At 42.3% G+C, this 25685-nt stretch overlaps 1 protein-coding gene across 12 annotated transcripts in view; it reads right to left on the reverse strand.

Moving 5' to 3' along the window:
* The window catches only part of TENM4 (teneurin transmembrane protein 4), a 2098843-nt gene that overhangs the window by 226171 nt on the left and 1846987 nt on the right, over positions 1 to 25685 (reverse strand). For all 12 annotated transcript variants that reach the window (XM_077451390.1, XM_077451387.1, XM_077451388.1 and 9 more), the window contains one exon: positions 416 to 517. In XM_077451390.1, the coding sequence (XP_077307516.1) occupies positions 416 to 517 (102 nt within the window). The remainder of the gene's footprint in view (positions 1 to 415; positions 518 to 25685) is intronic.

Here is a 25685-nt window from a genome sequence, read left to right on the forward strand (position 1 = left end):
TAAACTGAAGGTTCAATTGGGTTTTAAAAAAATCACAAATGAGTACAGTGGGCCAATGGTGGCAGCTCAGTGATGACGGTATATGTTCTTCAATCCTCTTCTCTGCTCCAAAATAAGAGCATGGACCAGACCAGTGGACCCTGAGATTTTCAGATTGTTTGGAGAACCTTCCTCTTGGACCACATGAGTCTGCAACCTCAACAGGCACTTGTTCGAGAGTTTGCAACCACGACAGGCGCTTGTTAATGCAACCTGTGCAGTCAGAAACAGCCTGGAATTTGCAAGCAATGCTCAAAATCAGAAGCATTGCTTGTAGTCATCAGTCAATTTTTGGCCACCCACAAGCCTTATTTGGATGGACTTTTTCCATAATTCCCTGAGAAGTGAAAAATATTAGGCATTGGTGATTTCTTACCTCGTCCACAGTCTGGTCCGAGAAAGCCTAAAAAACAGTGGCAGTTTCCAGATATGCATTCACCGTTTCCATAGCAATTACTGGGGCAGTCATCCACCGATTCTATAAGATAGAAAAATATATACTTGAAAGATCTTGTAAACTCATGTTGCATTTTAAATGGTGCTTATTCCAGAATAACTGTAACAGGAGCCTGTTGACCAGTCTTAAATTGACCCTGGCTCTGCCACGCGGCACAGACCTCTCCAACAAAAGAGTAAACCTGATTGTTCGCTGTTGCGGTTAAGTAACCCTTACAGGTCTACTCCCTCTCCCAGCCTGTGACTGGACAGTAAAAGGAGAAGCAGCAGACTGATGAGCTCATCTTTTTGTCACTCTGCTCTCTCTGTTTGATGTTAGAATATAAACACTTGCAAGTTGCAACACACCCGACTGGCTTCTTGTGCTGCTTGCCGCTTCCCCTTCCCCAGCCTGAACTCATCTGTATAGGGGTAGCTAGAGGCCAATATCAGGTCAAATTTGAGTACTCCTACTGATTACATTTATAAAATTACATTTAAGGGTGGATTAATGAATGAATACATAAATTGTAATATCTGTGCCGTTTAAATCCCCCTGAAGCTCAGCTTTAAATGAAGGCTAGACCTAAATCGGTATGGAGATACCAGTCTAAGCAATCCATTCACAACTAGGGTTCCCCCCAGAGTTTGCTAGGGGTTCCTTGAGCTGTGGCTGATAGACCTTATATCTGACGGTGCCTGAACAGTTCCAGGATCAATGACCATTGGCAGGGCCAGTGGGATGACACCAATGATCTTTTTAGCTGGCTGCAAGAATGGCATTCTGACCACTGACCATCACTGTAAAGAGTATTCTTCCCAATAACCACCAATGCAATGAACATTCTTATTGCTGACCACCAGTGTAAAAAGCATTCTTCTCACTTAACAGCAAATAATTTTGTTGTATTAGGCATCCCTGGGTGTCAAATACACCAAGTATGAGAAGAATGCTCTAAATGACCCACAATGCAATGGTTTTAGCAGAAGTTCCCAGAGACCTGAAAAGTATTTTAAAAGTTCCTCAGGTGTAAAAAGGTTGAAATAGGCTGGCCTAGCCAATCAAACTAATTAGGATTAAAATTACCATTGGTATTAGCCAACAGTTATTTTTTGCTGACTGTGACAAACCGATACCCCTATTCAGGTTTTGCTACTGAAGGCCCCTGCAAGCTATCTACAACATGAAAACGTTTACTTGTCCAACAAATCCTAAATATTGACATTATGAGGCAAAATCTAACATGTCATTACACTGCACTTCTGATAACCCAATGTGCTCCAAAGGCTAGGCCAGTTGAGGTAGTCTAAAGCCCCCGTACACACAATCAGACTTTCCGACAACAAAACTGTGGAATTTTGTTCAAAGGGTGTTGGCTCAAGCTTGTCTTGCATATACAGTCAGACAAATGTTGGCCAACAATTACGAACGTAGTGACGTACAAGATGCGTGGCGAGCCGATAAAAAGGAAGTTCAATAGTCATGTGCCACCCTTTGGGCTCCTTCTGCTAATGTTATGTTTGGTGAGCAGGAAGTCCGACAACAAAAATTTGTTGGGGGAAAATTTGAGAACCTGCTAGCCAACATTTGTTGGCAGAAAGTCAGACAACAAATGTTCGATGGAGCATACACACGGTCGGACTTTCCGCCAACAAGCTCACATCCAATATTTGTTGTCGGAAAATCCGATTGTGTGTACGGGGCATCGAATATTTGTTGTCTGACTTTCTGCCAACAAATGTTGGCTAGCAGGTTCTCAAATTTTCCCCCAACAAATTTTTGTTGTCGGACTTTCTGCTCACCAAACATAACATTAGCAGAAGGAGCCCAAAGGGTGGCGCATGACTATTGAACTTCCTTTTTATAGGCTCGCCGTGCGTCTTGTACGTCACTATGTTCGTAATTGTTGGCCAACATTTGTCTGACTTTATATGCAAGACAAGTTTGAGCCAACACTCTTCGAACAAACTATTGACTATTGAAAAAGGAAGTTCAATAGTCACGCGCCACCCTTTGGGCTCCTTCTGCTAATGTTATGTTATGGTGAGCAGAAAGTCCGACAACAAAAATTTGTTAGGGGAAAATTTGAGAACCTGCTAGCCAACATTTGTTGGCAGAAAGTCAGACAACAAATGTTCGATGGAGCATACACACGGTAGGACTTTCCGCCAACAAGCTCACATCCAACATTTGTTGTCGGAAAACCCGATTGTGTGTACGCGGCATAAGAGTTGGGTCCGAAACTTGATCTACCCTTGGATCCAGAGCTCTACCAACATGTCCTTTGTACATTTCCCAGACTAAGCCAGGGACCCTCCCAGGATACCCAGTTGTCAAAGAGATTTACTATAAGAGTTGGGCAATAAACTTGATTTCATGCGTCTTTGGACCCAGCGCTCCACCAACAAATCCTTTGCTTACAACGGCTGGCAGACTGGAGAAATACATTCTCTCAGAGGAAGGAAAAAAGGATTCATTGTGTAAGAAAAAAGCCAGCAATTCCCCGAGCACAACGTCAGAGGATGATTTCGCAGCCTATCATTTCAGAGACCATCAGAGTTAAATAGATGTCAGGCACAATTGTCAGGAAAATAGCAAAAAAGTAGAGGCAGGAACTTGTGTTTTCCATTAGAGCACTTCAGAAAGGCTAGGAGGTTACAACACCTATTAATTTATTGATCTGGTCGGCATTTTGCAGTCAGTTCATGTGATTGTGATCACTGGGTAGGATGACCAGGCTGACCCGTACATCATATCCCTTCACCATAGTCTTTACAGGCCAGCTGACATGCCAGTGACAAATTCCTACAAATGTTAATCCAGTGGTCACATCTCTGCTTGATGTGTTCCATGTACATCAAGAGGTGTGCGTACAGAGTACTGATCTATGTATATTATTATGTCTCTAAAAATGGAATTTGTTACTAGTGCAAAATCCTCTGGACAAAAAAAATTAATAAAAATCTGCCGTTATCTCCAAAGCGGTTGCATTAGGCACAGAATTGGTAGTACGCAGCTCCAGCAATTTGGCCACCAATAAGGTAGGTCCAGTGATCTAGAGTTAAGCAGTGTAAACTGTAACTAAATGACATTTAGTTTGTAAAATTTAGAAAAACGTGAGGTGGGACTTTGCATAATAATTTATAACACACTATTTTAAAAAAATAAAATAAAAAAAGGTACAAAAGATATTTTATTTACCATCCTTGGATGGAAATATTTAAAACATTACAATCTGAAGGAGTACAGTTTACGGTTTAGGTGGTCCAGGTTGTGCGAGTCCTGGTATAGAATATCAGAAGTATGGCCTACGCGTTTCGCTGGAACCCCGCTTCGCCAGGGCCTTTTAGAACAGCACAAACAGCATGTAAATACTAAAGATACAAAATTCCAAAATTGCCTATTTTGTAAAATATTAGATAAAATGTTAATGCAAAGACTGTTGTCAGAAGCCTGTATAGGTGGGTGACAACACAAAGGTTTGGAGACTGAGAATGTTGTCACCCTGGTACAGGGCCTTGAAATTTTAATAATGAATACAAGGGTTTCTTTGATTGGCTGAGGTGCAGGTGCAGGCGGATGATGTCAGGATTTGCACCCTGGCCAGCCAAAAGAAGCCTTGTATTTACTGATAAAGTAGAAGACTTCTCCTGAATGGAAAAGAACCATCCAGCTCAAATCTCTATTTAATTCCAGAAGATGGGAGGTCGCCCATACACCTGCCAGAACACTGTGCCGCCATAATGTATATAGCAAATTCTACCACACTACATTACAATGCACACAGCAGCCGCATCGTTATGTAATGGAAATAGTTTGTTTCAGCCAGCTTGGCCCAAACGGACTTTTAAAAGTCAAATTAAACACTGACTTCTACTTTAAGAGCATTGCATACTGATAACATGTAATAACAATTGGATGCACGTCAAAGGTAATCAGTGTTGGCAGCTGGTTCAGAATTGTTTTGATGCACTGTGCAAACTATTTGTCTTTCTAGTTTAAATTTTTAAGGGTTTAGGCCAGTTTTTGAACAAAAAAAACAAAACAAATGAACGCAGCAGCATTGATTTAATGATCAATGTGCAATTACTCATTTTTGTAACAAAGCCCGCAGAGCATTGCACTCTCAAGCAGTGCATCATAAGTGCAAAATACAAGCTCTTGCAAAGCTTCTCCCCAGCCTCAGGTCTTTACAGAGGTATGGACAGGGCTGGCACAAGACATTGTGCTGCCTGGGTCCAAGAATAAAATGCTGCCCTACCCCCAAAAAAAAGAAAATTACGCCCACCAAAAGACCCCCACATCCATTATTTTGTATCATAATTAAAACTAAAATTAAGTTTATCAGGAAGTCAGATTTACACGCAACAGCACCTTGTCTATATGCAAAATTATATGACATACCATTATGTTCAATTCCAAGGGGCGGGCTAGGGCAGTATAGGGGTAGGCTAGGGCAATATATAGACAGACTAGAGTCATATATAGACGAAAGGCTAGGGTAGTATATGGAGCAGGCTAGGGCAGTATATGGGGCAGGCTACAGCAGTATAGGGGCAGGCTATGGCAGACTGGGGTAGTATATACACAGGCAAGAGTAGTATATAAGCAGTATAGGGGCTGGCTAGAGTAGTATAGGGGCAGGTGAAGCGGCCTGGGAGGCAGTTGTCATCATGACATGCAAAACTGCTGAAAAAAAAAAAATCTTAGAATCATAGAAGAGAAGAAGAGGCGGCTGTGGTTAAATTTGCTGCCCCTCTCAAAGTGCTGCCTTGGTCCAATGGACCAATCGGGACCCATGGTAGGGTTGGCCCTGGGTATGGACCTACTGTTATGGGGCTGTATGGAGTTTGGATGCACAGCAGAGGGGGGGGATCATCGGGGCACACTGCATAGTCCCTCCCCTGAGGTGGCAGGTGAGGGGAGTCCCTTGTTTGTGTTCCCAGACCTGGATGACAAGGCTGGAGGGCAAAAATCGAATTATAATAAAAAAAGTACATAACTTTGCTGAAGACGCATCCAGCAATTCAGGAAAGGGGGGCAGTTTGGGTTTTGGGGATGGTGTATGCCACAATTCTTTATATGGGTGTAACATGGAACATAGTCTAAAACCCATACTTAGCATTTACTATGCCTAAGGATGTGGGCTTACCACCCTAAAAGTTTACAAAAGTTTCCATTTTAAGGTTTTTAGATAGATGCTAAAAGTTATCACTATGAAAATGCGTGTACATCTGTACATGTTCTGTATCTTACCAGTCCTTACTGAAGAATTATATAAGCAGCAACGACTTCAACTAAAGAGTGCTGGACAAAGCACAGCACAAAGGTGAAAAGCCATATCGGAAGCAGACAGACAGCCCTCCTAATCTCTAGTGACCCCCACATCCCATGTATGAAAGCCGCTAACTCCGAGCTGAGCCGAGCAACACACATGGTACGTATTAACACTGAAACTCAAGACTGGGACTTGGCACTCTGAGCGGCGCGTTTCCTTTAAGCGACTCCTGACAATGCAGATATGTCCGATTCATATGGCGTACAGAGAAAGCGTAGCACGCTGGGAACCGAGAATAATCCTCCTATTAGGGCATTTAGTGGAAATCCGAAAATGTGCATGTAATATCTAGCACATGCTATTAAAAGGGGGCCTTCATTGGTCACAGAGTGCTGCAAAGATGAAAATGACTCGAAAAAGCATTTACTGATGGTGCCAAACAGCTCCCACTTAAAAGATCTGGACTTTTATCCCTGCAGCTGGTCGAGGCACAGCAGCGAGAAGCTGGGACAGGCTCTCTGGATTTGGCCTGTCAAACTACGCAGCACACTGGTAGCCCAGGTGCATGCAATCCCATTCTAGCATATGGAAAATTATGTTTGGCTGTCAGGAAGGAGAATGCTTGACAACTAGCCTGACCACACCATTCACTAGACTGGGCAATTGGCTTCATTGAGAGCATGGCCTCTTGGGAAGGGATGAGCTTGAGGGTGAACTGATATATTGTTTTAAATGCCTACAAAGTCTCCCATATAAATAAGCCTCCTCTTATAACTGGAAAACCAACCCATCACCTAAATTCCCCAATTTTCCCCTCTGTAGCGCATGTCTTCTTTACCTTAGGGCAGCCTTTCTCATTGGACATTTGGGGATCATATGAGACAGTCAAAAATGACCTTGTTTATTATGTCTTATACAATATGATCTTTTTTTCAATGCCTGGGCAAGCCATTGTTCCAGAAAGCTCAGCTCCCGGGGATTCGAACCATGCTGAATATTTGCATAGCAGGTATAAGATGTATTTTCACTATTCTCTTATCTGGAATAATACAATCAGCAGCTTGCTGGGGAAGAGGCTCGATGCAATAATGGCACGTTCTTAAAATTCAGATCCTAACAACACATTGTGCCCTTGACAGATGCGACTATTTTCTGTCTTTACAGAGCATTCTTCAGACCTTTTTTATTTTTCACTCTACTATTGTATTTGTCTGGTATAAATGAGGATCAGCATATAATTACTTTCTTTGTATAAGGATTCCTTGGTTTCTAAGATGTAAATTCAGAAACTGTCATTTTGTGCATCTTCATTCACCAGTTTTTACCAAAAAGCACCTTAAAATTGACATTTAGGGAATATGTCACAGGTACGTCCATGACCTTGGCTGAGGACTTCTTGCCTAACTGAGCTCGGGGGATTGTTTATTGGCCAGGAAGGACTTTCCAGAGTGAATAACTAGTGTTGCTGCATTGAGACAGACTGGCACCTGCATTGCCCAATCATCCCCCTTTCTTAGACACAAACCGGCAAATCTACCTTGACTGCAGTCCAATGTGTTTTTTAGTTCAGTGACTACCCGACTCTCTAATTTAGCGAAGCCCTCACTCCAATCAAAGACAGCCCTCACTCCAATCAAAGGCCGCCATCCCTCTAAAGGCCGCCATCTCTCCAATCAAAGATTGCCATCTCTCCAATCAAAGATTGCCATCTCTCCAATCAAAGGCCGCCTCTCTCTAGTCAAAGGCCGCCTCTCTCTAGTCAAAGGCCGCCTCTCCCTAGTCAAAGGCCGCCTCTCCCTAGTCAAAGGCCGCCTCTCCCTAGTCAAAGGCCGCCTCTCCCTAGTCAAAGGCCGCCTCTCCCTAGTCAAAGGCCGCCTCTCCCTAAATTAACAATGCCCTCCCTGTAACCCGACTAAAGCTTTAGTTACACACAGATGCCCAAGAGGGGGACAGCAAGTGCAAGCAACAAAAGCCAATAGAATTTGGTTGCAAAGGATTATAAAATTAAAACTGCCAAAGGCTTACAGTCAAAATATGACCCCCTACTCGTTTGAAAAAAATAACAGAAGCCCTAAAATACTTTCCTGCTGAAACAGCATCGCAATTCTGACCTTTCATTTAAAGAAATGCCCATTCTGGTCACATGATGTCTGTTGAAACAGGATCAACCAGTTTCAAATCAAATCCCCCACCAAAGTTTGCATCTTTATGGAGACGCTACATAAGCCTCAAGATGGTCAGATTAAGCATGTATGATTAAGTGTCCATATCTATGACCAACCTAATGGGTCTGGGGGTGACTCAGACTGAAATAAGGTGGAACAGTAAAACACAAATCACTGTAAGCAAGGGAGAGCCGGAACATATAGAGGGTAAGATGGCTTTAGCTGTGTATATAAATATATAATACAACCAACACAACATTTTTAAAGCATTAACACACATTAACCAAATTATAAATTTGACTCTTTAAACTGTACTTGTTCTGTGATATTGAAGAAGTTTCGTAGCTTATCTAGGCCACTTCTCAAGAGTGTCAGGAACATACCCCTAAATTTATATCCAAACAGGTAGTGCAGACACCAGTTCCATCACCATGGAAGATGTTAATTGTTTATGAACAGGAAGGGAGGTGTGAAAGTTGTAGAACCACCCTGTTCTAATTACATAATCCCACTCTTCATGTCTAAAAGGTGCTAATCATTCAATTCACATTGCTGGAAGTGCGAATTATTGTCAGATCTCCGGGGTAGAGATGTTATAACAGTAGACAGATGGCATTGAAGGCCCCCACCTTTGCTCAGAATTGGTTGTTCCATATTGTGAACATACAGAGATAGCCTATGCAGACTTCAGAACACCAAGTATGGGATTATGTAACTAGAACAGAATGGTTCCATAACCTTCACTGGTCTTGGAGAATCAACATCTATGTACCTTGACACATTCCCATAAGATGGCTGGGCTACCTCTGTGGATATAAATGATGAGGTATGTTCCTGACACTCAGAACTAAAGAAGTGGCTTAGATAAACTTGTCTTCAATATTCCAGACCAGGTCCAGTTGAATGTGATGAACTACTACTAGATATACCATGACCTGGATAAATGAAAACCTTCACCTACATTAGATTGGTTTAATTATACCGATTATGTAAGGAAATAAATTAGAAATCTGGGGTTCCGACTATAGCACAGGTTAAAACCAAGATGGCGTGTCAACTGATCAACAAAAAAAATGGCTGCGGTCCTGCTGGATAAGGTCAAGAAAGAAAGCCTGAAACTAATGGATTTCAATTTATTCAAATTACCCTTTGTGGTAGCTCTAAGTGGTAGCTCTAAGTGGTATCTCAATACTATCTAGGGGCTTGCCCCGGAATGTTGGATCCTTGATCCATCCTGATCTTGCTCTGACATATCCCCTACCCTCCCTCCTCAGCTTCCACCCCCCCCCCCTATTTTTTTCTTCTCTCTATTCTTTTTCGTCTCCTCGTTAACCCTTCTCTTACTTCCTACACATATTCAACAGGGCTCACCACCTTACATCGATATCCTCTTAATCCCCTCCTTGTAGAGTGTCATGAACCTTGTAAAGGCAAGTGCCCTCTCTGGGTTCACTACTTTTTTCAGGGGCTTAATCATACACAGGATATGTGTCGTCTGATGAAGTATAGGCATTCCCCTAGATAATTTATCAGTGGAATGTCAGTGATTGTGTAGCCTAGTTGTAGCTATTCAGTATTTTCACAACTCTTGGTACTCTTTACGTACTTCCCATGCAAAAGTATGTACACTTTCTGCATTGTAATTCTTGTTTGAGCCATTGGGATTTGTTCTGCCTCCTTAGTCATTGTAATGATATTCATCATATATGGAACAGAAGGAAAAAAAAATCTGAACCTGTAATAATCACATAACAACACTGTAGTGCCGTGTCTTACAGATTCACTGCCCAATTGGAGTTCCAACAATCTAACAATATTCCAGAACGGTCCTCATGACTGCAGGACACACCCCCACCATCTAGCAGTACATGTACAGATGGAGGTCCAGTGACCCAGAAGCCCCGGAGCTGTTAGAAAAATCTGTCCTTGGAAAGCTCATTCAGCTCTGGCAAACGGAGACTAGAACTGGCTACAAACTACACGCTATAAAACCCCGCAACATCTTTTGAGACGTTAATGTTCCCGGTAAGCATAATCCAAATTAAAAAAACAAGAGCGCCCAACAAAACCGCTGATTAAAGTGGAATTTGGAAATTAAAAAAAAAGGCAATTAACATTTTTATTGTGCTTTTTTTTCCCCATTTTCTTCTTCCACTGTGTTCTTTACAGAGGTTTCTGCCACATACTGGCTGATTTGATAACTTAATTAGACTAAACAATCCGGGGAAGCTTATAGCAAACTGAGGGCCAATTGGTAGATATAGGTTTGTAACCTTGGCATTTTTATATAAAAAAACCACAAAGCAAATATAATGCAATAACTATTGCACTATGTCCCACAATCTAGAACGGTGGTCTACAAACTGCGGCCCGAGGGCTGGATGTGGCCCTTTATCAGACTCATGGAACACTATTATTCCCACTGATGCAAGGCACAATTCCTTCCACTGACCCCAAAAATAGGATACTATTCTTACCACTGACCCCAACAATGGGGTACTATTCTCCCAATGACACCAATGATGGGGCACTAATCCTCCCACTGACACCAACTACAGTGCCCTATTCTTCCCACTGACACCAACTACAGTGCCCTAGTCTTCCCACTGACACTAGTGATACAACACCATTTCTTCTCCAATACCAACAATGGGGCAATATTCCTCCCACTAGTACCAATGATGGGGTATTCTTTATTCCCATTGATGCCAGGGCATTTTCCATTACCACTAGCCACAGTATGGGCCCCCCCCCCTTAAATTCTGAAGGAAAGTAAATTGCCCCTTTGTTGAGAAAGTTTGGAGACCCCTTACTTAGAGTAAAGCCTTCAGAGAATAACATGGAGCACGCCATCAGAAATAAGGCTTGGTTGTGGAGAAAAGTATATTTCAATGCAGATCAGGTCTGACCTCTGCAACTACCTGAAGATACTTTTATTAAATTGATACAGTACATTAGATTTCAGTGCGGAGAACTTGGTCTAGGCAGGTCCCAATGCTAACATCAATGCCTTACCTAAAGCGCCTTACTTGCAAGTTCAACATTAAATGAAGGGAAGAAAGAAGCCGCTCTCCATTTTAAAAGCCTCATATGTAGGTTTTATTAAAACATCCGACCGTTCCACCTGCTTGTCCATACCCATAACGCATTTTAATGTCTTATTGAGCTTAATCATAGAGTCTCTATGATTACTCTCCGTAAGGAGTGCAACACGTTACGTTTGGAAGAGCAAGTGGAACAGTTCATGTATTGGATGTTTCAATAAAACCTACATATGAGACTTTTAAAACGGAGAATGGCTTCTCTCTCTTGCTTGTTTAATGTGCAAGTTATGCAGCGGCTAGTGAACTACCAGAAGTCAACACCTTTTGTTGGAGGAGTCTTGGGTATGCATGCCCGTAGCAAAGAAATATAGGTAGCGCGTTACCTGTAACCTCAAAAGCTGCATTTAAACCTTTGCGTTAAAAATGAAAGGCACTGCAAAACAACAGGTTTTACTGCAACACAAGGTGTGAATCCAGCCTTACATTCACCCTTACACTCATTGAAAACTTCACACTAAGCCTCCCATAAGAAACTTGACTTCTTGTTAGCATACTCATCTCTCTTAAAGTGAGATTTTCTATGCCACAGAAAATTCCAATATGTAAAGGCAATTTAAAAAGAAAATAGAGTTTGTGTAATGTTTTAATTGCTTTCTGTGTCTCTGTGGAGACACAGTTGTCACCAGAACAAGACATCTTTGAATAGACAGTTGTTTGGGGTGACAGTTGTCTAAGGCTCCATTCACATATTTACGACTCCAAAGTTGCACCGAATTTGGAATGCAACTTTGGTGACATTTTGATGCAACTTTCATGCAACTTTTGAGGGTTAACATTGAAGTCTTTGGCCATCAAGTTGCATGAAAGTCGAACCAAAGTAGTGCATGAACTACTTTGAAGTTGCTGCAACTTTAAGTTGCACATATATGATGATGAGCATGCGCTATATGTTTTTCAAACTTAAATCTGAAACCACAGTTGGGTTTTGGGGCTAATTTTACAAAATTTATGTTTTCAGTTCCAGTCTGGCTGGGTTGAACTGGGTTCTTCTTGGCCGCAGGTGTCGCTGTCACCGCCATCAAGGTTGAGAACGCAGTCTGGCTGGGTGTATTGAATGCCACATTTCTTTCGGAACCAGCCCAGTTGGAGTGTTCTCCTGCTGAGCATTCAGGGAGGTGGTATTTAAGGTACCGACATCACGTGCAGATTTTTTTTTCTGTTCCGAAGATTATTTTTCTGTCTATTTGGTTCTGGTCCTCCTGACCAGCCCCCATGGCCCTCCTAGCCTGGGGTGCGGAACCATTCATTTCCAAGTCTCAGGGCTGGCTAGCCCGAGGCGACGTAACTGCAGGGACAGGCCTGAATGGATATCGGGGCCTATTGATTCAAAGGTGGTCCGGTGCCGTCTCATCTAATGGAGAGGTACATCAACTGGAGAAACCCTAGGGGAGGACTCTTCAGGAGAAGGCCGTGCGCAAGGCTGGCTTCTCTGAAGGAGCCTGGAGGCTCAGTTGAAGGACACTTCATGGATCTTCACTCATACGGTATCGCCGGATCGCCTGAGAGATACTGGTACCGTATGATAGCTCTTTAAATTTGTCTACATCCCTCAGTTACAATCAAGTCTGTGGCAGAGACTTTCCTTGGCACCCTGCCGGCTGCTAGGCCTAGTAAGAGGAGGTCTATCCGGGAGTCGTGAAATCCAGCTGTGAAATGGTTATTCTCTGGATTTTTCTTGTAAAAAGACTTTCCATTTTTGCAGTCCGAAGTACCTGAACTTACTCCTAACCCTCTACCCTAGACTGAGAGACTCTGTTTCTACTTTAAATAAATAACCCATAAGAAGATTCTATGTCAGTTTCCACATTTCTTTGGGCCATCTACAACAGGAAACCCTAGATGGAGAAGCAGTCAAGAAGGTAACGGTAAGCCCAATAAAACCAGCAGCTCCTTCGGGTCAGTGCTACATAGTTTTTTTTTTTTTTCCTATTCTATAAAATAACTTTTTAACTTGCTTTTCTCCCTAAGATTCAAAACACATACTACAAGTAATTGCATTAGATCCAAAGTCAGAATGAACAGGTTTCATTTAATGATTCTCAAACTCACTGCTGTCCTCCCCGTGACTCAATTTTGACAATCTACTAAATAGTAAAAAATGTTGCCTAGTCGATACCTTTAAATAGCCCTTTAGTAGGAGTTTTGTTTCCATCATTTGAGTGGTGTTCCAGAGAATGTGAATGAGGGATGAGATTTCATTAGCAAATGCATTGCCCGGCTTTGATGTAGACCACCTTTTAACGCCAGAAAGATTATCCGGAACCAAATCAATCCCTATTAACCTGGCTAGATCAAAGGAAAGAAAACACAGTTTCCAGGATAAACAGCAGATGAGCCAAAGAACGTGAACGCCAGTGAATATTATAGAGATATTACCACCGTGCCTGCCATGTATTAGTGACATTACCAGCCACTGGAGTGGTTAGAAGAGAGGATCTGAACACAACTAATGTCTGCTATTTGATCTCCATTCTGCTTTTTTGGCTTTGATTATATAATACAAATGCAGATCTACTACATTAAAATTCCATAGCTAAAAGCCAGAGGCCAGATGCAAGCTGTATCAGCAGGGACCAGGCTGGAGGGTGCAGCTAGTCAGTCGGTGGAAGGCAATAATAAGGGAACACAGTACAGCCTAAAGTGTACCTGTAAGCAGTCAGCCTATTAATTATTTTTATTATTTAATTATTAATTATCTGCAGCCCTGAACGACCGAACACACCAGTTGCCTGCACATTCAGCCTGATGCAAAACTATTTGCATGCACCCTGGGCATTCCTCAAGCACAAATACGCATTACTGGGTGTGCTGTTAAAGTAGAAATCCATTTTTTGAAATTTGGATTTCATTATATATATATATATATATATATATATATATATATATATATATATATATATATAGCTCACACTCCTAGTGTAGAGTAGGCTGCTAGTAGATTTAGTTGGCTACACATACAGAGGAGCAGGGAGTTGATTACACAGTGCATAGTGCTGCCGCTCTGTTACTTCCCCCTGTACCAGAGTAGGGCTTTCCAAACTTTCTAAACAAAGGGCCAGTTTACTGTCCTTCAGACTTAAGGGGGGCCAGACGCTGGCACTGGGAGTAGAAAAGGTACCAACATCAGTGGGGAAAAAAAAAAATATGCCCCATCTTTAATGTCTGTGGAAGAAATAGCGCCTCATCGTTGGTGTACGTGGAAGGAATTGTGCCCCATTGCTGGTGTCATTGGGAGGAACCGTGTTCCATTTTTGGTGTCGGTAGGGAGAATTCTGTCCCATTGTTGGTATTAGTGGATGAAAATAGTTTTCCAAGGGCCAGATACAAGCAAAGGGCGTCATCTGGCCCCCAGGTTGCAGTTTGGAGACTATTGTTCTAGAGGATTCTAGAAGTATAGTGAGAGGGAGAACAGGCAGCCTGAATATTTATAGGACTCCAACCAATCTCTGGAGAGGTGTGCCCAGAAGGTTGTAATTTGGTCATGAATAGTCTGGGGACTGAGCAGCAGCCGTTTTCCTGTGTCCATTATTGCTGTAGGGAACCCGAGGTATTTCTGTAGGAAACCAGAAGGATGTGTAGAAAGAAACCAAGGTCCCTTTCCCCATCCCAGTTTGTTACTCTCAATAAAAATACAAAAAGAAACCCCTAGATTGTTCTTTGGAGTCAGTGGAAGAATACAGGAAATGCTGCTTACCCTCTCCATGCTCCATCGCTCACCCTGACCTTCTCTTTGGTGCAGGGCCAATGGTTCTTTTTGGGCAGAACAGCAACAACTTACATCATTCTTCCCATTTCCTGTGAAGCCAGTCATTTATACGACCCCCTAAGGGGAACGCATCACCTGTGAATGGAGGGCACAGACCTTTCAATCATTCAAGCTGCCCTCCATTTTGCAGATCCTGTTTCATTTACAGAAGCTGTAGTATGGCTTCCATGAATCATGAATGGAGAAGCAGGGCAGAATGGGCAGGCATAGCAAGGGCCCTCTGGATGAGAGCCCGTGACACCTCTTAGCTGTTTTAACCCCCACTGCACTGAAAGATTGTGGCGGCAGTGGTCTTTTGGGGTGGGTGCAGAATATTGAAGTAGGAAGATGTCATCTAAAAAAGGACTTAGCAGAAGGTACAAATCCTAAGTAATGATGGACTTGATGGACTTCTGTATTTTTCAACCTCACCTACTATGTAACTATGTAATGACCCTTGTGAAAGTTTTTTTTTTTTTTTTCTCTTTAAGTGGAACCTCAACCTATCAGTTTAAAAAAACAGTTACATTCCCATCGCATAATTCCCACCTAAACATTGCAGAATTTAAAAAACCTGGGAAAACAGCTGCCAAGGGTCAAAAAAAATGAAGTTGGTAAAACTGAATTCCTTCTGATTGACTTCTTTGTGAACAGGCCGCATGGTCAATACCCACACATTAGAAGGAAGGTAAAAAATAAAAAGGAGTCAGGATTCTCCTCGGCTGGCAGCTTTTTGTGAACATTCTGCCAGTCTGTGTGCTTGGACAGCGTGTGGGAGACGTATATGGCGAGATCGCCAAAAGCTCCGGCTGTGAATTATTGCGACAGCGGAGTCCAAATCTGCTGCTCTCCGTAGGGGATGTAGGTGCCGGAGGACGTGCATTCTACATCAAAACATTGTGTTCTTGTACAAATCAGTTGGTATCTGTTTATATATATTCATAAAAATGGAAAACTATGTAAGTATTGCTACTGGTTTATTTCCAATAAAACATACTTGTTCTTCCCTCGTTTCAAGATTAGTGATAAGACTGAATACTCCTTAGGTTCAAAAAATCAAGCAAGATGGAAATGCCAAATATTTTAATAGGGCAGAGCTGAAAATCATTAATGTGGAATTTTACGTTTATTGTAACCTTTTTAAAAGAACTTTTTAAAGTGATATTGATTGACATTTCTATTTGTTTTTAGCCAGATCGGGTGAGAAAAATCATATCTGTAGCATGTAGGATGGTACTTTAAAATCAACAGCTTTTAGCAACAGGATTGCACTACTAGTGTTCCCAAGAGACATAGGAAGCTAGTCAGTGGTTCAACCAAGCAAACTCTATCCATAACTTAATGCCCGACTTTCACTATTACAAAAAAAAGCCCAGCAGAGATAAAAAAAAATAAAAAAAAATTATTTTGCTATCCATCTTTGCATCCTTCATATTGATCACCAATGTTAGGCACATTCATCCTTGGCCACCAATGCAAGGAGCATTCTTCCCACTGATCACCAATGTAAGGAACATTCTTCCCACTGATCACCAATGTAAGGAACATTCTTCCCACTGATCACCAATGTAAGGGACATTCTTCTCACTGATCACCAATGTAAGGAACATTCTTCCCACTGATCACCAATGTAAGGAACATTCTTCCCACTGATCACCAATGTAAGGAACATTCTTCCCACTGACCACCAATGTAAGGAACATTCTTCCCACTGATCACCAATGTAAGGAACATTCTTCCCACTGATCACCAATGTAAGGAACATTCTTCTCACTGATCACCAATGTAAGGGACATTCTTCCCACTGATCACCAATGTAAGGAACATTCTTCCCACTGATCACCAATGTAAGGAACATTCTTCCCACTGATCACCAATGTAAGGAACATTCTTCCCACTGATCACCAATGTAAGGGACATTCTTCTCACTGATCACCAATGTAAGGAGCATTCTTCCCACTGATCACCAATGTAAGGAACATTCTTCCCACTGATCACCAATGTAAGGAACATTCTTCCCACTGATCACCAATGTAAGGAACATTCTTCTCACTGATCACCAATGTAAGGAACATTCTTCCCACTGATCACCAATGTAAGGAACATTCTTCCCACTGATCACCAATGTAAGGAACATTCTTCCCACTGATCACCAATGTAAGGAACATTCTTCCCACTGATCACCAATGTAAGGAACATTCTTCCCACTGACCACCAATGTAAGGAACATTCTTCCCACTGATCACCAATGTAAGGAACATTCTTCCCACTGATCACCAATGTAAGGGACATTCTTCCCACTGATCACCAATGTAAGGACCATTCTTCCCACTGACCACCAATGTAAGGAACATTCTTCCCACTGATCACCAATGCAAGGAACATTCTTCCTACTGATCACCAATGTAAGGACCATTCTTCCCACTGACCACCAATGTAAGGAACATTCTTCCCACTGATCACCAATGTAAGGAACATTCTTCCCACTGATCGCCAATGTAAGGAACATTCTTCTCACTGATCAACAATGTAAGCAACATTCTTCCCACTGATCACCAATGTAAGGAACATTCTTCCCACTGATCAACAATGTAAGGAACATTCTTCCCACTGATCACCAATGTAAGGAACATTCTTCCCACTGATCACCAATGTAAGGAACATTCTTCCCACTGATCAACAATGTAAGGAACATTCTTCCCACTGACCACCAATGTAAGGAACATTCTTCCCACTGATCACCAATGTAAGGAACATTCTTCCCACTGATCACCAATGTAAGGAACATTCTTCTCACTGATCACCAATGTAAGGGACATTCTTCCCACTGATCACCAATGTAAGGAACATTCTTCCCACTGATCACCAATGTAAGGAACATTCTTCCCACTGATCACCAATGTAAGGAACATTCTTCCCACTGATCACCAATGTAAGGGACATTCTTCTCACTGATCACCAATGTAAGGAGCATTCTTCCCACTGATCACCAATGTAAGGAACATTCTTCCCACTGATCACCAATGTAAGGAACATTCTTCCCACTGATCACCAATGTAAGGAACATTCTTCTCACTGATCACCAATGTAAGGAACATTCTTCCCACTGATCACCAATGTAAGGAACATTCTTCCCACTGATCACCAATGTAAGGAACATTCTTCCCACTGATCACCAATGTAAGGAACATTCTTCCCACTGATCACCAATGTAAGGAACATTCTTCCCACTGACCACCAATGTAAGGAACATTCTTCCCACTGATCACCAATGTAAGGAACATTCTTCCCACTGATCACCAATGTAAGGGACATTCTTCCCACTGATCACCAATGTAAGGACCATTCTTCCCACTGACCACCAATGTAAGGAACATTCTTCCCACTGATCACCAATGCAAGGAACATTCTTCCTACTGATCACCAATGTAAGGACCATTCTTCCCACTGACCACCAATGTAAGGAACATTCTTCCCACTGATCACCAATGTAAGGAACATTCTTCCCACTGATCGCCAATGTAAGGAACATTCTTCTCACTGATCAACAATGTAAGGAACATTCTTCCCACTGATCACCAATGTAAGGAACATTCTTCCTACTGATCACCAATGTAAGGAACATTCTTCCCACTGATCACCAATGTAAGGAACATTCTTCCCACTGATCACCAATGTAAGGAACATTCTTCCCACTGATCGCCAATGTATGGACCATTCTTCCCACTGACCTCCAATGTAAGGAACATTCTTCCCACTGATCACCAATGTAAGGAACATTCTTCCTACTGATCACCAATGTAAGGACCATTCTTCCCACTGATCACCAATGTAAGGAACATTCTTCTCACTGATCACCAATGTAAGGAACATTCTTCCTACTGATCACCAATGTAAGGAACATTCTTCTCACTGATCACCAATGTAAGGGACATTCTTCCCACTGACCACCAATGTAAGGAACATTCTTCCCACTGATCACCAATGTAAGGGACATTCTTCTCACTGATCACCAATGTAAGGGACATTCTTCTCACTGATCACCAATGTAAGGGACATTCTTCCCACTGATCACCAATGTAAGGGACATTCTTCTCACTGATCACCAATGTAAGGGACATTATTCCTACTGATCACTAATGTAAGGAACATTCTTCCCACTGACCATCAATGTAAGGGGCATTCTTCCCACTGATGACCAATGTAAGGGACATTCTTCCTACTGATCACTAATGTAAGGAACATTCTTCTCACTGATCACCAATGTAAGGGACATTCTTCCCACTGATCACAAATGTAAGGGGCATTCTTCCCACTGATCACCAATGAAAAGGGGGCATCCTTCTTTGACCATTACTATAAGGAGGGCCATCAGCATAAGGGGGCCAGCCTTCCCTAACCACCAACGTAAGAGGGGCATTCTTCCTTGACCACTAATGAAAGGTGGGCATTCTTCCCACAGACTACTATTGTAAGATGAATTCTTTTCATTGACTACCAATGTATTACGATATAATGGGAGCATTATACCTTGACAACCAAAGTAAGTGGCGCATTGTTCCCTGACCACCAATGTAAGGAATATTCTCCCACTGACCGGCAATGTAAGGGGCATGCTTCCCTGAACACCAATGAAAGGAGGGTATTCTTCCTTGACTATTTCTGTAAGAAGGGCAATCAGCTTAAGCAGGCCATTCTTCCATGACCACCACCGTGAGAGACATTCTTCCTTGACCACTAATAAAAGTTGGGCATTCTTCCTTGACCACTAATGAAAGGTGGGCATTCTTCCCACGGACCACTATTGTAAGAGGAATTCTAATGTAAATCGGTATTCTTACCACTGAGTCTTGAGAAAACAATTGTATCAGAGGTTCCCTGTGACCTGAAAATTATTTCAAGGGTTCCTCTGGGGTAAAGAGGTTGAGAAAGACCTCTGTAATCTAGCAAACCTGGTCAGACACACTCACCTCCTCCCTTCCTATGCCATCACCCATATATATGCCAACATAAAGCATTGGCGTAAAAGTGCAATGTGCCACTTAAAGCACTTCCTATAATCATAATGTGATGATACAGGCCCATAAACAGAAAACAAGGTGTCAGACCCCAGCTGGGCTTCAAGGGGACAATACGAAAGCCCTGCAATTTGATGAGTTCACTAAGTGGAAAGACTACTCGGTGCTCCAGCAATGGCTGCTGCTAGATAAGCTTTTCTGCTTGATACGGATACCCCGTTCTGAGCCTTTGATGTGAGTCTGGCAGGCGGGAAGAGCACAGAGGGGTATCCAGAGGCTGATCCAAGCACTTATCTCGATGCCTTCCTAGCGTTTTATTTAAAGCAAAGTCAAGGTGAGCTCAGATTTTCTCCCTTTACTCTAAATATCACCGGCTTTTAGCAGCTTTGACAGCATGACCCGACGATGAGAAAAAAAATAAAAAAGTGTTATGATCCAGAGTGCTTAAACTGAATTATTTGATTGCAATGTGTCAAAGTGAAAGCACTCATGAACCTTCAGCTTTCATTATCAAAGCCAACGATGAAAGGTACGCTCCTGCTTTTCAAAACTGTTTGCTTAAAATGCCCCCCTCTACCCAGACTAGGGACATTAAAGATCATCCGCTGGCTCAAGGACGACAGAACCATGTAAATCTCGGTGCCTGTGCAGTTCCTGGCTGTGTTCACAACTGTCTGACACAGATCAGCCCCCTGCTGCATCCTCTCACCTTCCTACAAAGTTACTATATTGCAGTCTGATCACTGGGACAAAAGGAGACTGAGAAAATGCTTTCTCCTGCCTGCAGCAGACTAATAACACCTTTCCTGCCAAGGCAAAAGCTTTGGACTGGCACTTCAGGATAGCCTTTTTATTGTGATGCATCAGGGATGTATTCATGCAAACTTTTAACCACTTCAGCCCCGGACCATTTGGCTGGCCAAAGACCAGAGCTCTTTTTGGGATTCGGCACTGCGCCGGTTTAACTGACAATTGCGTTGGTCGTGCGATGTGGCTCCCAAACAAAATTTATGTCCTTTTTTCCCTCACAAATAGAGCTTTATTTTGGTGGTATTTGATCACCTCTGCAGTTTTTATTTTTTGCGCTATAAACAAAAAAAGAGTGACAATTTATATATATATAAAAAAAAAAAAAACACATTATTTTTTACTTTTTGCGATAATAAATATCCCCCCAAAAAAATATAAAAAAACATTTTTTCCCTCAGTTTAGGCCGATACGTATTCTTCTACATATTTTTGGTAAAAAAAAAAAAAAAAAACCCTCAATAAGTGTATATTGATTGGTTTGAGCAAAAGTTAGTGTATCTACAAAATAGGAGATAGTTTTATGGCATTTTTATTAATCATTTTTTTTTTTTTTTTACTAGTAATGATGGCGATCAGCGATTTTTATCTTGACTGCGACATTATGGCGGACACATCTGACAATTTTGACAAATATTTGGGACCATTCACATTTATACAGTGATCAGAAATGCATTTTTACCAAAAATATGTAGAAGAATACGTATCGGCCTAAACTGAGGAAAAAAATTGTTTTTTTTAGATAATTTTTGGAGGATATTTATTAAAGCAAAATGTAAAGAATAATGTTTTTCAAAATTGTTGCTCTTTTTTTGTTTATAGCGCAAAAAATAAAACCCGCAGAGGTGATCAAATACCACCAAAAGAAAGCTCTATTTGTGGGAAAAAATGTTGTTTGGGAGCCACGTTGCACGACTGCGCAATTGTCAGTAAAAGCGACGCAGTGCCAAATAGCAAAAGGTGCTCTGGTCAGGAAGGGGGTAAATTCTTCCGGGGCTGTTTGTGCTCTCACTGATGACCCCGGGTCTACTACTAACGATCGGGACCCGGGACTCCCAGTTTCCGGTCACCTGATCGCTGTTATAGCCTCTGATTGGCTATCACAGTGACCAATCACTGTGCAGCCCATCCCCTGTGTTTTCTTTATCTTCTGAATGGAGAAAAAGATATATATATAAAAAAAAATAAAAAGAAAAAGAAAAAAAAAAAAAATAGCTAGATCCCTTCATGCCGACTGTACGCAAACATTTTGTTTCTAGCGCGGTGCAATCGCAGCACAGAAACTGGGGTCTCACCTAGAGCCCCCCGGGCCCCCCACCGAGAGCCCCGGGCTCCATTTTAGCAATCGGGACCCGGAACTTCTGATTACGGGTCACCTGATCGCAGTGATAGCCTCTGATTGGCTGTCACTGTGAAGCTGGCCCAGTGTTTTCTTTCTCTGTGAATATAGGAGAGACACACTTAGTATCTCTCCTTGCAGAGGGAAAAAAAAATGAGTGAGCAAAAAAAATGTATATATATATATATATATATATATATATTTTTTTTTAAAGAATAAACTAAAGGAAATAAAAAAAAATACCTAGATCTAGGTCAGTGCCAGGGTTAGTGTTTGGGTCAAGGTTGTAATAATACGCCCAAACCATTGTGACTCCATTTTGATAAGCGTTGCCATTTCAGCTATGGAAGAATGCTTAGGCCAGTGATGGCGAACCTTGGCACCCCAGATGTTTTGGAACTACATTTCCCATGATGCTCTGGCACTCTGCAGTGTAGTGGAGCATCATGGGAAATGTAGTTCCAAAACAGCTGGGGTGCCAAGGTTCGCCATCACTGGCTTAGGCAAAGGCTTGCACAAGCACTGTACTCAATATATATCATTGTGGGTTGGTTTGTCCTTTCCTGTTCTCTGTTCTGTAGGCCATGGGACAGGATGCATGACTTGTGACTCATAACCAGATGGCCTGCTGACTCTTGTAACCTCACGATAAACGTATTTTAGGGGTCATTGACTTGTATAACCATATATTTTCTACCAATACATCATTTACCAATTTACCAACCACTCCCCCCCTCCCCACTTTCTATTGGTATGTTGAACCACATATAAGCTGTAACGCACCTAATAAAAACAGGCATTTTACAAATGCACAACCTGCCTCTCGTTTCATTCGGTGTCTCCAGATATCTGAGGGCCCTGCTGGGGTACCTATAAGGAGGGTGGTCATCCAGAATACCTACTGTTTCCTATCAAAGGTCAGGGTCAGTATTTTTTTTATTTATTTTTTTTAAAGGTTTTTTTTTTTTGTTTTGTTTTTTAAATTCATATAAATGGACACAGGGAGCTGTGACTCGGCCCGGGTGCCCCCACAGCAAGCTGCTTGAACAGGGAGGGAGGGGCCAGCAGAGCCGAAGAGGGACCCAAGAAGATGAGGATCCGGGCTGCTCTGTGCAAATACACTGCAGGTAAGTATAACATTTTATTTTTTTCTATAAAAATAAACGGTTTTTACAATCACTTTAAGGCTTTAGAACCACCTTAGTAACACAGGGTGTATTCATGCTAAAGCAGAAGCTGTTCAGATACTCTCTCTAATTGAAACTCCACACATTTCTTCTCAGCAAAGGCAGGGTGGAGTCACTACTGAGCTCTTTTCTTTTCAACAAAGGTGAAAGTATGGACAAGTAAACCTAGAGCCCCACCCGATTGGTTGGAAATATTAAAAACTGAAATATTTATGTGCAATCATTTCATATTTATCCAGCAGAAAAAAAAAAAATATTTTGAAACCTTTTATGTTTTAGAACTGCAAATGTACACAAAACCTCCATACAATCGTCTTTCCCGCACTCCTAACTGCAACAGCTGCAGCATCAAAAAAAAAAAAGTGACATAACCTGAAACCCAGATTGGATTTTATTGACGCTGCAGGTCTCCAATGAAAATAAAGATGACGGTCTTTAAAGTGCCATCTGCCTTTTATTAGTGTCTATCACAGACATCTGAACCCCGGCCAGGCATCTGCTTTCCTGACATTTCCTCAAAATACTAAATGGACGTTGTAAGTGGACCTGTATGTACCCGTCTGAGTCTGACTGTGAAAGAAAAAAAATTAATTTGGAATTAAAGGCCCAGTATAAAGAAAATAACCGTATTCTCTTAATTGTATGGGGGTAATACAAAATAATAGTATTCCGTATATATATCAAATTTTTTTTTTTCTCCACATGTAGTTCACACATGTTAATTACCTGAAAGTGTTCTGCGGTGAATCACTTTTCAGAGTGCTGCTAAGCAACTGCTATCAGGCGTTCAGGAGGAGATCCTGCTATCTCTTGAAAACCTTTATTTTTTGCCTTTTCTTTGCTTTTTTTGTTTTTTTCTAAATGTCAAGGGGACTAATGCAGGACAACGGTGAGCCAAGCATTTGCTGTTGCTATGTGACCCTTTTGACTTGAATGGGCGAGTGTGAAAAGGAAGTACTGCCTCTCAACTCAACATGCCGAAAAGCATTTGGCTCGCAGTTGCGGTATGACCCCATGGACTTGAATAGGCAAGTTTGAACAGAGCCCGTCAAGCTGCACATGCTGAAAAGCATTTGGCTTGTGGTTGCAGCATGAGCACATTGACCTGAATAGGCAAGTTTGAAAGGAAGTGCTACCTGTCAATTTGAAATGGTGCAAAGCATTTGGTTCATGGTTTTAGCGCAACACCATTGACTTGAATGGGCAAGTCTGAAAGGAGGTGCTGCCTCTCAACTCAACAAGCTGCAAAGCATTTGGTTCATGGTTGCAACATGACCCCATGGACCTAAATGGGCAAGTTACAACAGAGATGTCGCCTGTCAACTTGACATGCTGCAAAGCATTTGGCTTGTACGATCTCATTGATTCGAATAGGCAAGAAAGGAGGTACTGCCTCTCAAATCAACATGCCGCAAAGTATTTGGCACGCAGTTGTGGGGCAACCCCATTAACTTTAATAGGCAAGTTTGCAAGAAGGTGCCGACTTCTCAACTCAACATGCCGCAAAGCATTTGACTCATGGTTGTGGGGCAACCCCATTAACTTGAATAGGCAAGTTTGGAAGAAGGTGCCGCCTTTCAACTCAGCATGTAGCAAGGCATTTGGGTCTCCATTGTGGCACGACTCCGTTGACTTGAATGGGCAAGAAAGGAGGTACTGCCTCTCAAATCAACATGCCGAAAAAGCATTTGGCTTGCCATTGTGACGCGACCTCACTGACTTGAATGGGTAGGTTTGCAAGGAGATGCCACCTTTCGACTTAACATGGCGCAAAGCATTTGGTTTGTGGCGCAACTTGAATGGGCAAGTTTGCAAGGAGGTACTGCCTCTCAAATCAACAAGCCAGAACGTATTTGACTCGCCACTGTACCGAAACCTTTTTGACTTCAATGGGCGAGTTTGAAAGGAGGTGCTGCCGGTCAACTTGACATGTCAGGTTAAATGCGGCAGCCGTGACGCAAAGAATCAGTTGTATGGTAGGCAGTCAGGTGGGTGGTATCCACCTAGTTTTACAACCCTCGGCTGCCCATGTGAAAGAGGCATTGCATTTAGACCAAGTTGTCTAGCAAATGTGAAAGTTACACACACCCTTTTTAATGGCGCACAATGAAAACCTGTGGCTTTGTGTAAAGGCAGGCTTCATCCACCTACTGGCTTGTATACAATGTTTGATACATTTTTAGACAATTTGCCAAGGCACCCCTGAAGAAATATCAACGCACCCCAGGATGCCTGGGCACCCGGGTTGAAAAAGGCTGCTGTACACTGTATTCATGACACTGGCTGGGAAGGGGTTAGCATCAAGGGGGTTAAAGTGGTTGTAAACCCTTACAAACCACTTTGACCTACAGGTAAGCCTAGATTAAGGCTTACCTGTAGGTCCAAGCAATATCTCCTAAACCTATATGGTTTAGGAGACATTTGCCCGAAAACGGGCACCGCTGTCTACGGCGCATGCGCCGTAGACAGCGGCGCACAGGCGCACTGAGCGCGGCATTTCCAAGAATGGAGCTGCCGCGCGTGTCGACTCCCGTGCGCATGCGCGGGAGTGACGTCATCGCGGCTTC

This window comes from Lithobates pipiens, unplaced genomic scaffold (assembly GCF_037356315.1).
Source record: "Lithobates pipiens isolate NorthernLeopardFrog02 unplaced genomic scaffold, aLitPip1_a1.2 Scaffold_23, whole genome shotgun sequence".
Classification (NCBI taxonomy): domain Eukaryota; kingdom Metazoa; phylum Chordata; class Amphibia; order Anura; family Ranidae; genus Lithobates; species Lithobates pipiens.